The sequence below is a fragment of the Asterias amurensis genome, chromosome 19 (genome assembly GCF_032118995.1).
Source record: "Asterias amurensis chromosome 19, ASM3211899v1".
In the NCBI taxonomy this organism is placed as follows: domain Eukaryota; kingdom Metazoa; phylum Echinodermata; class Asteroidea; order Forcipulatida; family Asteriidae; genus Asterias; species Asterias amurensis.
This window is the reverse complement of record NC_092666.1, coordinates 15,476,994-15,492,430: the sequence shown is the minus strand read 5'-3', so window position 1 is coordinate 15,492,430 and position 15,437 is coordinate 15,476,994. Positions and strand designations below refer to the sequence as shown.

The window sequence follows — 15,437 nt, the reverse complement described above, 5'->3', positions numbered from 1 at the left end:
TTGCAGTTCTGGTCCATGTTGTTCCTCCATAATACCCTGATGTCATCTCTCCCTCTTCTTCTCTGTCTACCTCTTTTCCTTTTCCAGTGTAAGATGTATGCCCTCCTCATGTAGACACCATTCATTTCTATTTCTTGCAGTTCTGGTCCATGTTGTTCCTGCATAATACCCTGATGTCATCTCTCCCTCTTCTTCTCTGTCTACCTCTTTTCCTTTTCCAGTGTAAGATGTATGCCCTCCTCGTGTAAATGCCATTCATTTCTATTTCTTGCAGTTCTGATCCATGTTGTTCCTGCATAATACCCTGATGTCATCTCTCCCTCTTCTTCTCTGTCTACCTCTTTTCATTTTCCAGTGTAAGATGTAGCCCTCCTCATGTAGACACCATTCATTTCTATTTCTTGCAGTTCTGGTCCATGTTGTTCCTCCATAATACCCTGATGTCATCTCTCCATCTTCTTCGCTGTCTACCTCTTTTCCTTTTCCAGTGTAAGATGTATGCCCTCCTCGTGTAAATGCCATTCATTTCTATTTCTTGCAGTTCTGGTCCATGTTGTTCCTGCATAATACCCTGATGTCATCTCTCCATCTTCTTCGCTGTCTACCTCTTTTCCTTTTCCAGTGTAAGATGTAGCCCTCCTCATGTAGACACCATTCATTTCTATTTCTTGCAGTTCTGGTCCATGTTGTTCCTTCATAAACCCTTATGTCATCTCTCCATCTTCTTCTCTGTCTACCTCTTTTCCTTTTCCAGTGTAAGATGTAGCCCTCCTCATGTAAATGCCATTTATTTCTATTTCTTGCAGTTCTGGTCCATGTTGTTCCTGCATAATACCCTGATGTCATCTCTCCCTCTTCTTCTCTGTCTACCTCTTTTCCTTTTCCAGTGTAAGATGTAGCCATCCTCTTGTAAATGCCATTCATTTCTATTTCTTGCAGTTCTGGTCCATGTTGTTCCTGCATAATACCCTGATGTCATCTCTCCCTCTTCTTCTCTGTCTACCTCTTTTCCTTTTCCAGTGTAAGATGTAGCCATCCTCTTGTAAATGCCATTCATTTCTATTTCTTGCAGTTCTGGTCCATGTTGTTCCTCCATAATACCCTGATGTCATCTCTCCATCTTCTTCGCTGTCTACCTCTTTTCCTTTTCCAGTGTAAGATGTAGCCCTCCTCATGTAAATGCCATTTATTTCTATTTCTTGTAGTTCTGGTCCATGTTGTTCCTGCATAATACCCTGATGTCATCTCTCCATCTTCTTCGCTGTCTACCTCTTTTCCTTTTCCAGTGTAAGATGTATAGCCCTCCTCATGTAGACACCATTCATTTCTATTTCTTGCAGTTCTGGTCCATGTTGTTCCTCCATAATACCCTGATGTCATCTCTCCATCTTCTTCGCTGTCTACCTCTTTTCATTTTCCAGTGTAAGATGTATAGCCCTCCTCATGTAGACACCATTCATTTCTATTTCTTGCAGTTCTGGTCCATGTTGTTCCTGCATAATACCCTGATGTCATCTCTCCATCTTCTTCGCTGTCTACCTCTTTTCATTTTCCAGTGTAAGATGTATAGCCCTCCTCATGTAGACACCATTCATTTCTATTTCTTGCAGTTCTGGTCCATGTTGTTCCTCCATAATACCCTGATGTCATCTCTCCATCTTCTTCGCTGTCTACCTCTTTTCATTTTCCAGTGTAAGATGTATAGCCCTCCTCATGTAGACACCATTCATTTCTATTTCTTGCAGTTCTGGTCCATGTTGTTCCTCCATAATACCCTGATGTCATCTCTCCATCTTCTTCGCTGTCTACCTCTTTTCCTTTTCCAGTGTAAGATGTAGCCCTCCTCATGTAGACACCATTCATTTCTATTTCTTGCAGTTCTGGTCCATGTTGTTCCTCCATAATACCCTGATGTCATCTTTCCATCTTCTTCGCTGTCTACCTCTTTTCCTTTTCCAGTGTAAGATGTAGCCCTCCTCATGTAAATGCCATTTATTTCTATTTCTTGTAGTTCTGGTCCATGTTGTTCCTGCATAATACCCTGATGTCATCTCTCCATCTTCTTCGCTGTCTACCTCTTTTCATTTTCCAGTGTAAGATGTATAGCCCTCCTCATGTAGACACCATTCATTTCTATTTCTTGCAGTTCTGGTCCATGTTGTTCCTCCATAATACCCTGATGTCATCTCTCCATCTTCTTCGCTGTCTACCTCTTTTCATTTTCCAGTGTAAGATGTATAGCCCTCCTCATGTAGACACCATTCATTTCTATTTCTTGCAGTTCTGGTCCATGTTGTTCCTCCATAATACCCTGATGTCATCTCTCCATCTTCTTCGCTGTCTACCTCTTTTCATTTTCCAGTGTAAGATGTATAGCCCTCCTCATGTAGACACCATTCATTTCTATTTCTTGCAGTTCTGGTCCATGTTGTTCCTCCATAATACCCTGATGTCATCTCTCCATCTTCTTCGCTGTCTACCTCTTTTCATTTTCCAGTGTAAGATGTATAGCCCTCCTCATGTAGACACCATTCATTTCTATTTCTTGCAGTTCTGGTCCATGTTGTTCCTCCATAATACCCTGATGTCATCTCTCCATCTTCTTCGCTGTCTACCTCTTTTCCTTTTCCAGTGTAAGATGTAGCCCTCCTCATTTAAACGTCATTCGTTACTATTTCTTGCAGGTTTGGTCCATGTTGTTCCTCCATAATACCCTGATGTCATCTCTCCATCTTCTTCGCTGTCTACCTCTTTTCCTTTTCCAGTGTAAGATGTATGCCCTCCTCGTGTAAATGCCATTTATTTCTATTTCTTGCAGTTCTGGTCCATGTTGTTCCTGCATAATACCCTGATGTCATCTCTCCATCTTCTTCTCTGTCTACCTCTTTTCCTTTTCCAGTGTAAGATGTATAGCCCTCCTCATGTAAACACCATTCATTTCTATTTCTTGCAGTTCTGGTCCATGTTGTTCCTGCATAATACCCTGATGTCATCTCTCCATCTTCTTCGCTGTCTACCTCTTTTCCTTTTCCAGTGTAAGATGTATGCCCTCCTCGTGTAAATGCCATTTATTTCTATTTCTTGCAGTTCTGGTCCATGTTGTTCCTGCATAATACCCTGATGTCATCTCTCCATCTTCTTCTCTGTCTACCTCTTTTCCTTTTCCAGTGTAAGATGTATGCCCTCCTCGTGTAAATGCCATTCATTTCTATTTCTTGCAGTTCTGGTCCATGTTGTTCCTTCATAAACCCTGATGTCATCTCTCCATCTTCTTCTCTGTCTACCTCTTTTCCTTTTCCAGTGTAAGATGTATGCCCTCCTCGTGTAAATGCCATTCATTTCTATTTCTTGCAGTTCTGGTCCATGTTGTTCTGCCATAATACCCTGATGTCATCTCTCCATCTTCTTCTCTGTCTACCTCTTTTCCTTTTCCAGTGTAAGATGTATGCCCTCCTCGTGTAAATGCCATTTATTTCTATTTCTTGCAGTTTTGGTCCATCTCCATAATGCCCTGATGTCATCTCCTCATCTTCTTCTTTGTCTGTTATTTCCCTTTTCTCTGTCTTTGGTTGCCAATCCATTATTCTTGTCGGGGGGGGGGGGGGGGGGCTTTAGAAAAGAAAAGAGAGAAGAAAAAAAAGTCACAATGCCATACAAACGCTATGAGCCCAAAGTCCATCTTGTTAATGCAAAAGCACTTTATTATCTCACATTATAAGAAAACTGCATTCGGCAGATGGTAACTTTCTCACCTTTGTTTTATGGCCTAGTTCCGCCAGACGCATTGATAAGATCGATTTGTCGAGAAATGTTTCGAGTGGACCCAAGTTTGAGTGCACGCGCCAAGTATTCATAATGATTAGGTATCAGGGAAACACCTATTTTTGAAGTGTGCAGAAGTGAGAAGTCTATGGCCTGGAAGTTGAGAAAGCGTTCTATGCTTGAAAATGAGTGATTCGCTTTAGAGAAGAGGATGTTTGGCGAACATTGAGTTTGCAGTTGAAATTACATTCATTTATGCCTTAAGAAAAATGACTAAAGTAGGTGTACAATTACAGAATGGGTAGTTTAACCCGTATTTAGGCATAGGTCTAGTTGGCTCCATTTCCAGTGCGAGAAGAAGGAGGGGCCACGATTTCGTCACTGGGCTTAGAATACACAGTGAGTTGTTGAAGCAGATACAATAGAAGGAGTTAAACTGGTACGTCCGTTCCTGTTCAACTTTTCAGTTAAATTAATACCGCACGCCAATGTCTCACTTCAAACTCTACCCGGGAAAAGCACGAAAGAAGACTAACTTTAGTCTGGTGCTGCGTATTCAGGTGTTATAGTCTGGCCTCTAGACGCGTAGTTCCTAACTACACAAACACACGTGAAAAGTTGACCTTTCGAGAGCGACGCGAAAGCTAAGGCAAATGACTGACCTGGTGAAGAAAATGTGTTTCATCTTCGTTACTGACTGACACATTTTGGTATATTTTGTTACAGAACGTCATTATTAATTGCAAAACATATGCCTGTCACATGATAAGTAAGTGAAGTGGTAGGTGCTTGTTTTGTTTTTCTGGTTTTATCTGACAGTTTGTTGTGACAGATTGTTGTTTGCAGATGACGACGAAATAGAAAATGTCACACTCTTGGCCCTTGCTTGCAGCTCCTCTGTTCATGTGTGTTGTCTGGACTGTGACTGTACATTGTGTTTGTTTATTATCAAAACTATTTACATAGTGATTGGATATTTTTGGTTTTCTTCTTCCTCAGTCAATTATACGCTGTATGCCTACATGTCTTGGTTTATAAATTTGTGTATACAAATATCTGCAGGCTAGAATTCTCAGTAACTAATTAATGTTAGTGTTTTTACAATTACATATTTATAATCTTATTTATATAACCATTGTATTGTATTGCTTGTTCTTGTAAATCTTTGATGTGCAATTTTTTAATACATGTGTCTTTTCATGTTTGCTGGCATAGAAAATGAAATGAAAATGTATTTTGATACTTTGATAGGTCATATCATCATTCATAATCATAGGGTATAAATAGTAAATGTAACTTTGCCATAATTAAATAACAATTTCACACTAAATTGGCAATTAAATGAGAAAATATCGGCCGGCAAAACATAGACGCTCAGTCTCAGTCTACCATTACCATTGGCATTGTGAGCAACATTTTAATTAAATAAAGCCAAAAGTGGAATTAATTATTAAGTGTGAACATAATAAAGATTTGATTTTGTATCCACTAAATTAAAATTTGACATCAAACATTTTATTTATCTTTCATTCCCTCAAGTTAAATATGGAGCACCCCACCAATTTTTCACAAGTCAAGATATTTTTTTCTTCTTAAAAAAAATAGAAAAGTATCTATGGAATATGGGCCTAGAGTGTTGACTAAGTTAAAAATCATAATAACTGTAAAGGCTAGTTCCTGATTGTGAACTTTTTTTTATGAACTTTATTTAAAACTCAACTCAAGTTAATTGATGATGGATTAATTAATATTTCTAATCTTAACTGCAACTTATCAAGCTGTAAATGTTGGTTTTAAATGTATTTATTCAGGATTGATAAGGGTAAAAAATACCATTGTTTAACATTTTATTCTGAATTTGAAAACTTTGACCTACTGATAATGAAATTCATACTATATTATTAAAACAAAATTGTGTGTGAAATATTTCCCCCTAACAGCTGATTCATGTTGGTACAAACAACTTTTTAAAGGGGTGTGTCAACATAATCCAATCAGTCATGTGACTGTCAATGGAAAAACAAACTCTCACCAAGTTACTTGGCCACCAAGTTTTCTGGTGGCCATCCATTATTGTCTTACCACTGGCCCTGCTGGCTACTTAGCATATATAGCTACTTATGAGGAGAGAAAGTAAATCCTTTTTATAGCTCCATGAGGCACATGTAACTGGCACATGTAACTAAGCCCGGCTTAGTTATGCTTTAAAGCCAGTGGACACCTTCTGAACAGAACAAAAATTAAAAGTTCACAGAATTACAAATAACTTACTGGGTTTACAGAAGGTAATGGTGAAAGACTTCTCTTGAAATATTATTCCATGAAATGCTTTACTTTTTTGAGAAAACATTAAAACAATTATCAATTCTCAATATCGAGAATAACGGATTTATTTTAAACACATGTCATGACACGGCGAAACTTGCGGAAACAAGGGTGGGTTTTTCTGTTATTTTCTCCCGACTCGGATCTGATGACCAATAGAGCCTAAATTTTCACAGGTTTGTTATTTTATAGTTGTGATACACAAAGTGTGGGCCTTTGGACAATACTGTTTACCGATGTTGTGAGATTGCTTTAAACCTTGGTTATCAGTTAAAATAAAATTTGACATGTGTAGACTGGTATCCTGCTCATTTATGCTTAGCAGAAATTTGTTAAGCAGTATTTGCTGCTTTAGCAGCTCTACAGGCCCTTCTTATTTCTACCTTTCCTTTTCCTCCCTGTGTCTGCAGTCATGGAGTCTCCAGGAACCAACCCAGATGGGGCAGACTCAACATTGAGACGACCAATGAATGCCTTCTTGTTGTTTTGTAAACGACATCGGAGCGTTGTAAAGAACGGCCATCCATGGCTTGACAACCGAGCCTGCACTAAGATGCTGGCTGATATGTGGGCAGTGCTAGACTGGGATGAGAAATCCAAATACTTGCAACTTGCAAGAGAGGTAAAATCAAAAGTGCTATTCACATGACAGAAACTTAACTGGGGTCCCTTGCTTTATGTTAGCATGGTTGTGAAATGTAGCAATGTTTGAAAGTGTTTCTACTTGGACAGTTAGTCGTCCTTTCACACAAGGAACATTTTGTAAAATTTTACAAAAACGCTACAATGTAGCAATGGACCCTTGCTAATGTTCTCTCTTGTGAAAGGGGCTATAGATGCTAATGCTTGGGCTGGCATAGTGTATCTGTTATTTAGAACCACATTGGATGATATTGATTGGACCGTCTATTCGGAACCACAGTGGATAATCAGAATGGTCAGACAGTAGGAGGGTTGACTGTGTACTGTGTAGATGCATTTACCGTCTATTCGGAACCACAGTGGATAATCAGAATGGTCAGACAGTAGGAGGGTTGACTGTGTACTGTGTAGATGCATTCACCATTTATCGGAACCACAGTGGATAATCAGAATGGTCAGACAGTAGGAGGGTTGACTGTGTACTGTGTAGATGCATTTACCGTCTATTCGGAACCACAGTGGATAATCAGAATGGTCAGACAGTAAGAGGGTTGACTGTGAACTGTGTAGATGCATTCACCATCTATTTGGAACCACAGTGGATAATCAGAATGGTCAGACAGTAGGAGGGTTGACTGTGTACTGTGTAGATGCACTCACCATCTATTCGGAACCACAGTGGATGATCAGAATGGTCAGACAGTAGGAGGGTTGACTGTGTACTGTGTAGATGCATTCACCATCTATTCGGAACCACAGTGGATAATCAGAATAGTCAGACAGTAGGAGGGTTGACTGTGTACTGTGTAGATGCATTTACCGTCTATTCGGAACCACAGTGGATAATCAGAATGGTCAGACAGTAGGAGGGTTGACTGTGTACTGTGTTAGATGCATTCACCATCTATTCGGAACCACAGTGGATAATCAGAATGGTCAGACAGTAGGAGGGTTGACTGTATACTGTGTAGATGCATTCACCATCTATTCGGAACCACAGTGGATAATCAGAATGGTCAGACAGTAGGAGGGTTGACTGTGTACTGTGTAGATGCATTCACCATCTATTCGGAACCACAGTGGATAATCAGAATGGTCAGACAGTAGGAGGGTTGACTGTATACTGTGTAGATGCATTCACCATCTATTCGGAACCACAGTGGATGATCAGAATGGTCAGACAGTAGGAGGGTTGACTGTGTACTGTGTAGATGCATTCACCATCTATTCGGAACCACAGTGGATGATCAGACTGGTCAGACAGTAGGAGGGTTGACTGTGTACTGTGTAGATGCATTCACCATCTATTCGGAACCACAGTGGATAATCAGAATGGTCTGACAGTAGGAGGGTTGACTGTATACTGTGTATATATGCATTCACCACATGATATCATTTAGCAAGCTATCATAGTTTATCCACCATTCAAAACCACAGTGGATGAAATCAAATTGGTGGGCAGTATAGGTGCTAATACTTCTGTTCATGTCAAAAAACCTTTCTTACATTTTCCTGAATTCCTTTAACAGTTAGCGTTCTTGTTTTATTTTGTTGCAGTGCAAGGTGGCATTCATGAAGGCCCATCCAGACTATAAATGGTGTGGTTCCAATAAACAAAGTGTCAAGTCTAGCAGTCCAACCATGAAGACAAGGACCAAGTCATCTTGTGGGCATCTACCGAACCAAACCCTCGGAGTCTGGCCTCAAAACAACTCATTAAAACAAACTAATCTGCTTTCTTCTAGCCGAATCTCACCAGGCAAGCTCGCCGGTATGTTTATCTAATCTTATCATTTATAGTTCCTAAGTGCACCACATGCAATTATCTCAGCACACTGTACGCTTGTACAAGACTGTACCAGTTAACGATAAAGTTCATGTTACAAACACCTGCAGCGAAGCCAGGGTTGCCATTATGCACTCGCTGGGTGTACAAAGCCCATGGACCCCATCGCAGCTTGCAGCAATTGTTTTTTTATACCATGGTATAGATCTTGCTTTTTTTTTTCTTTTTTTTTTTACCTCTCCAGTGCTCGGGAAACTGTCCCAATAAGCTCCTTAAAATCTATTCTCCAGGGGTAACCGAAAGGTTAAAATACTATCATATACATGTACCACCAAACATTTCAGACCTTTTTCTTGCCCCTAACCTTTTCAGTGACTGGCCCGCAGGACTAGTTTACTTGTCACTTCACTGGTCTGTCTGGTTTGTCACTTCATTCATATTTCATATAAAATAGGGGTGCTTTTTAATAGAACTCATCCAGCAGGACTACTTTGTGACTGGCAGGGGTTGAAACTAAGTGTATTTTCATGGTAGTCAGCAGGGCTAGTAACCAAGAATGTATAGTATCCTGGATGAGATTTTGGTAGCCTGTTGTGAGTTAAACCTGATGTGGTCTTTTTTATTCTGTCCACACACAGTGTTAAAAGATAAACCCGAAGCGGTCTTTTGATTACGGAGGTCAAATGTGTCGTCTGTTGTGAGTTAAACCGGATGTGTTTTTTTTATATTCTGTCCACACACAGTGTTAAAAGATAAACCCGAAGCGGTCTAAAGATAAACCCCTCCCTGGACGGTTTATCTTTTGTGGGTTGAACTCGATTCGGACTAACTTTACAACCGTTCAGACACACAGAGTTGAACTCGATCGGGTTGAACCACGAGTTAAACCGACTTTAGTACTGTGCCTGAACGACCTATTTGTTGTTTGTATATTACAGATCCTAGTGATATGGGTGGTTTGAGCATGCTGCTTCTTGCTGGTGAACAATCAATGAGCAAATCAACAACCTCTAATACTCTCAGCCCAGGAACTCCGCTGTCCCCCAAATCAAGACTCTTTGAATTTGCTGAGGTAATGGACTAGCCACAACCTTGTTCCCAGAGATCTTAACCCCCGGAAGTATCACTTTATTTTTGTTGTTTGTTTAGATGATCTTCATAAATGCCTTTTGGTTAAAAGGCGTAATAAATTATGAAACTCTGTTCAGCTTATACGTTTTCTGACGTCCTTGAGCTCTGTACGCGTGTTGCATTTTTATGACTGAGACAGTTTTCGGATATGCATTCATGCACTTATATAGTATGCATCTAAACGTATCCAAAAACAACTGGTTTTGAACAGCTCCAGCTGGTCGTTATCAACCGCTTAAACACCCCCACGTTACGCGCTTTCCACCAATAGGAAAAGCGAAACAGTCTGAGGTATTTATGAATTGTGATTAAGTTACTCAGACGACAAAACTTATTCTAGTAAAATCAGCAGTCAGCTTGGTAGAATTCAAACTAACAACTGTATTATTACAAGTCATGTAGTCTAACCACTGGTTCTTAACTTGCTTTAACAGATGTGCTCAGATAGACTGGACCTGAAATACTCACCTGATCCACCCACTCTATCCCATCAAACCGTATGTACCCATCAGCCAGAGTCAGGGTTCCAGACCAGTCAAACAGACAATAATATGTTGACTTCAAAAACAGAGTTGCAGAGAAAAAATCATGAAAGATTTAATTTTGACCCACAAGAGATAAACAACAACGACTCAAGAGTTACGATCAGGAATAAGGAACAGATGGAGAAATCCCCTGGAAGATTGTCTGCCATTCAAGACCAAGAACTCAAACAAGAATTTACGGTTTTGAGTCGAGCACTGCAATCAGGAAATGAGTGTAAGGAACATAAAGGCGAGATGCAGTCTGGTGCCGAGGAGGTTCAGTCTTCTGAGGATATGATGGATCTACCTAGTAGTGATGGAGGAGATTGGGTGGAGGAACAGGGTACTAGACGAACTTCAGCTCGATCTTGTAAAGGACGTCTCTACAGGGAGTTCGTCATGGAAGGTAGGTAACAGACATACAGAGCCCAATGTCATTAAGCTGTTTAATAGAAAATTCTGCTTAGTGAATGCATTTGCTAAGCTAGAAAGTTTGCTTTGCTTTGCAAACGCCTTTGCTAAGCAAGAAATTGTGGTGGGGTACCAGCCACAGCAATGGTAAATGTGTGTACTTTTGGCTGGTAACCTATTTTTGATAAGCAAGAGTTTTCTGTGCTTTTAAGCAATGCTTTATGAAATTTGGCCCTGTTCATTTGGCATTGAACCACTTCATATTAAAAAAAAAAAATGTGATCTAAAAACTCTATATTCGCTGAGAGTGTTCATATCTAGAAGTTAGTCCGGTCACATCCCTGTATGCTTTGATGTCATTTCAGGAATGTTAGAGTCTCTTCAGAGGCCAGAAAGACCATTCAACTGCAAGAAAACCTGGAAGCAAATTGATGGAAGTAGCCTGAGTGATGGTGATGACGTCGTGTTTAAACCCAGCCCAGACAAACCAAAACGAGCAAGCAGGAGAAAGTCTCGCAAAAGGACCGTCAGTGGATGCGGGTCCCTGTCCAGCTCGGCGGATTTGTGAGTTGATTTTGAATGATTCTTGTAGTTTGAAGGCAAGGAATGCAGGGATCACATTACATACCCTCTGCAGGCCATTACATTCGCTCTTTTTTTTCCTTCATTTTTTTTTTTTTTTTTGTATGCAAGTCGCCTGACACACAAGGCCCGAAGGCCACTTCAAGGTGTGGGCTACAATTATTTTTTCCAGAGACCGTTGCCACCTACTCCTAGGGCTGAAACAGGGTTACCCCTTTCACAGTTCATACGAATGTAGAATTGGGTATCATCAATTCGAAGCCTGGCCGGTAGAGCAGAAAGCACTACCTCCCCAAGTTTATGTAGCAAGTGTCACTACCAGGATCCGAACCCACACCCTGCTGATCAAACACCAGTGCTTGAATCCGGAGCTCTTAACCGCTCGGTCATGACACTGCCTCGTCTGACTGATTTACCGCATGCACACATGCACATAGCATAGAACCAACGCTCTTTGTATGTAATTTTCCTGACCTTACATGCCTGAGTGCATGTAATAGCATAGAACCAATGCTCTTTGTATGTAACTTTCCTGACCCTACATGCATGAGTGCATGTAACATTTTTGCACTTATTTAGCTAAAATGTTGCATAATGATTCTAGTTCTTGAAATGTTTAAAAAGATATCGCTGACAATTTCCAACAATGGTTTTTTAAAAGTTTTATTTTAACAACCAGTAGTGATAAAGTGCACTCTACAGTGCAATTTGACATAATTTGTGTGAAAGGTCTAATTGTGTCCGGGTTACTGTGTATGATTCTAAAGCTCATGTACCTGTATTTATATTTGTTCAGTGACTACGGTGAGATTGATGTGGAAGCTCGCCTTGCTTCATTGCCCCAGTACTCGCCAGCTCAGTTTAAACCTCAGGGTAAATCTCAACATCATAAGAAGTCAACGTTCCTTTACAAGAATTCAACCTTCGTCAAGAAAGAAGGGAACACGTCTCATAAACACAACTCTAAGGGTAAGCATTGTGCTTTGATCTTGATGGAACTGTGCCTCAGAAATATCAACTGTTTGTTATGTCATATATTTTTAAGAAACTGCTCAAATATTATCTTTTTCAACAAATGTAATTATTTTCATGTAACTTTTTTGTGTGTTATTTTTGAGCTATATAAATGTTGTGATTGACTGATTGATTGATTGATTGATTGGTTGATTGATTGATTGATTGATTGATTGATTGATTGATTGATTGATTGATTGATTGATTGATTGATTGATTGATTGATTGATTGATTGATTGATTGGTTGATTGGTTGATTGGTTGATTGTGTTATACCAGGCTTCAAGAGGCGGAAGTGTAGTCTGGAATTTGTGAGACTGGTTTCCAAACTGTTTGATTTAAAAAAAAAACAGTCAGCTGTTTTATTTCAATTTTATTCATTTTAGGAGATCATTCTGTCGGAAAAATGCCTGTAGCTGGAAGCCGCAAACGTAAAGCACCCAAGTCCAGCATTCTACACCTGACTAACTACCAAGTTGACAGCTCAGCAAAAGGTAACCATGTTGAAAAAAGTTGGGTTTGATTCGAACCCAGAACCTATTAAATCGTAAGGATTCAAACTACCTCTAGCCACCTGGCTAGCTCAGTGGTCTAGTGGTAAGACATCTGCTCTAGCAATGCAAAGGTTGTGGGTTCGAATCTCATCGAGTATTTCTTTCTGTGGATTTTGTTTTTCACAGAACTCTGGAAAGTAGTGAGTATACAGTGCTTAAAACACATCTGTGGTAGGGGAAAAACAAGTTATATTCTTTAACCCTAACCGAAAGACTCTGCAAGGGTTGAAACGTCAGGCCATTAACTATTATTTGCATCTGTTTAAAAGGTAACCAAAAGTGTCCGACTGTGATTTTTATATTTATTTTGTTTGTTTGTAGCAGTCACTTCAGGTCCCTCAAGCAATACAAGGCTCTTCACTATGGATGGTCAACAAGGGGTATCTGATCTGGTGACATCTAGTGATCCTGACTCATTGAACAGGGTAGACCTCAAGGAACAAGACCAAGATGTCTTCAGTATCGATGACACCTTCAAAGTCTCTTCTGAGGAGACTAAACCATTCCCAAGGTACATCAGAATCAGAACAATCAAATCTTGACATCAATGTTTGTAGAAATGAAAACGAGGTGTTTGAGTTTGCCTTTCTTTTTGCTTTCAAATAAGAAGTTCCATAGCATTTATACAATTGTTGATATAAGTAAATTAACTGGTTGTCTGTCGCATTTGCATTTTTGAAATAAGAATCATTGATTAATTTGAAAACTGATATTTTCAAAACACGTTTTTGATGACAAGACTTTGATGAGCCATTTAACTTTTTCCCTATGTGTATTAAGAATGTTATCCTTTAGTTTTTTGTTTTGTTTTCCCACAGGTAACATAGTAAATTTTTATTTCTGAAATTCTTCATCATAATGATAACAACAACAACAACTAGTTTTATTTGTAATGGATTCTTTCCAACCTAAATCAGTATACAAGTGCTTTAAATATAATGTTAACAAAAAATAATTGTTTATGAAAACAGTAACTGGTTGAGAGTTCATAATTCCATGTACAGCCAGGAAAACAGTAACTGGTTGAGAGTTTATAATTCCATGTACAGCCAGAGGTCTGCTTTGATCATGTTGACACAACCATTTTAATGTTTGATCTTTGATATTATATCCAATGCAGCCCTCTATTGACCGAATCTCACCAGCTTCCAAGAAGCTCAAGTCATGTCATCTCTGCTGCATCCTCCGTTCATCGCTCAGTTCTGACTGTGTCTTAAACAACCATCACCAAGAAGCTCAAGTCATGGCATCTGTGCTGCTTCCTCCGTTCATCGCTCTGTCCTGACTGTCTTAAACAACCATCACCAAGAAGCTCAAGTCATGTCATCTCTGCTGCATCCTCCGTTCATCGCTCAGTTCTGACTGTGTCTTAAACAACCATCACCAAGGTAACCCACTACACTTGAATGAGCTGAGTAGTTGCCAAGAAATCTTGCATACAAAGCTTAAGTTCTCTTATGGCTGAGCCATAAATAATAATATAGTTTCTGGTTTCTTATATAGCGCTTGATCACACCCCTAGGCAAACCCGTCTCTTATCAGCATTCTCCCTTAGCTATAGCAGTGGTCCACTGGCCTATCTCTAGTTTAAATACCTAATGACCAGTTCAAGTTTACTCCAGGCGGTCCGGCTGGCTAGTTCAATGTTGAAAATCATCCTCATTTCATTAAACATTGAACTTATAAAAAAGCTGGCGGACTCGCGAAAATGGCAAGCTAAAGTCACTAAAAAAGTTAAGGGCAAATCCTGCAAGTCAAAAGCCATGATAATTTTTAAAATAAAACCTTAAAATATGGACAAGGGAAAATTCTGTTGGACAAGTGAAAAGACAAGCTCACTGGTCCATCTGACTAGCAACTAAAAATTGATGTTAGCTGAGTATTGTCACTTATGGCACAAGTTCTTATGGCTGAGCCATAAATAATAACAATACTGGTTTCTTATTATAGCGCTTTATCACACCCCTTGGGTTGTATCAAAGCGCTCAATGTGTGTTTCTTCTAGTGCTTTATCACACCCCTTGGGTTGTATCAAAGCGCTCAATGTGTGTTTCTTCTAGTGCTTTATCACACCCCTTGGGTTGTATCAAAGCGCTCAATGTGTGTTTCTTCTAGTGCTTTATCACACCCCTTGGGTTGTATCAAAGCGCTCAATGTGTGTTTCTTCTAGTGCTTTATCACACCCCTTGGGTTGTATCAAAGCGCTCAATGTGTGTTTCTTCTAGTGCTTTATCACATCCCTTGGGTTGTATCAAAGCGCTCAATGTGTGTTTCTTCTAGTGCTTTATCACACCCCTTGGGTTGTATCAAAGCGCTCAATGTGTGTTTCTTCTAGTGCTTTATCACACCCCTTGGGTTGTATCAAAGCGCTCAATGTGTGTTTCTTCTAGCGCTTTATCACACCCCTTGGGTTGTATCAAAGCGCTCAATGTGTGTTTCTTCTAGTGCTTTATCACACCCCTTGGGTTGTATCAAAGCGCTCAATGTGTGTTTCTTCTAGCGCTTTATCACACCCCTTGGGTTGTATCAAAGCGCTCAATGTGTGTTTCTTCTAGTGCTTTATCACATCCCTTGGGTTGTATCAAAGCGCTCAATGTGTGTTTCTTCTAGCGCTTTATCACACCCCTTGGGTTGTATCAAAGCGCTCAATGTGTGTTTCTTCTAGTGCTTTATCACACCCCTTGGGTTGTATCAAAGCGCTCAATG

The 15,437-nt window shown here is 39.8% G+C and overlaps 1 protein-coding gene across 2 annotated transcripts; it reads left to right on the top strand.

The window, feature by feature from the left end:
* Nucleotides 1-4,394: 4,394 nt before the first annotated feature.
* Nucleotides 4,395-14,870, top strand: LOC139951444 (uncharacterized). Of its 2 annotated transcripts, none has more exons than XM_071950348.1 (10): nucleotides 4,395-4,531; nucleotides 6,498-6,709; nucleotides 8,287-8,500; nucleotides 9,454-9,587; nucleotides 10,081-10,576; nucleotides 10,947-11,145; nucleotides 11,960-12,132; nucleotides 12,564-12,671; nucleotides 13,053-13,242; nucleotides 13,852-14,869. In XM_071950348.1, exons 1-10 carry the CDS (start codon nucleotides 4,525-4,527, stop codon nucleotides 13,946-13,948), a joined length of 1,830 nt encoding a protein of 609 aa, XP_071806449.1. In that variant the 5' UTR covers nucleotides 4,395-4,524; the 3' UTR covers nucleotides 13,949-14,869. The 2 variants fall into 2 exon arrangements, with proteins under 2 accessions (XP_071806449.1, XP_071806450.1); XM_071950349.1 differs by having other exon boundaries at nucleotides 4,406-4,543; nucleotides 13,852-14,870.
* The last annotated feature ends 567 nt before the right edge of the window (nucleotides 14,871-15,437 follow it).

Coding starts and splice junctions, on each gene's coding strand:
- LOC139951444 (XM_071950348.1), top strand. Junction 11,146..11,959: donor CTGTCCAGCTCGGCGGATTT/GTGAGTTGATTT, acceptor ATATTTGTTCAG/TGACTACGGTGAGATTGATG. Junction 12,133..12,563: donor TCATAAACACAACTCTAAGG/GTAAGCATTGTG, acceptor TATTCATTTTAG/GAGATCATTCTGTCGGAAAA.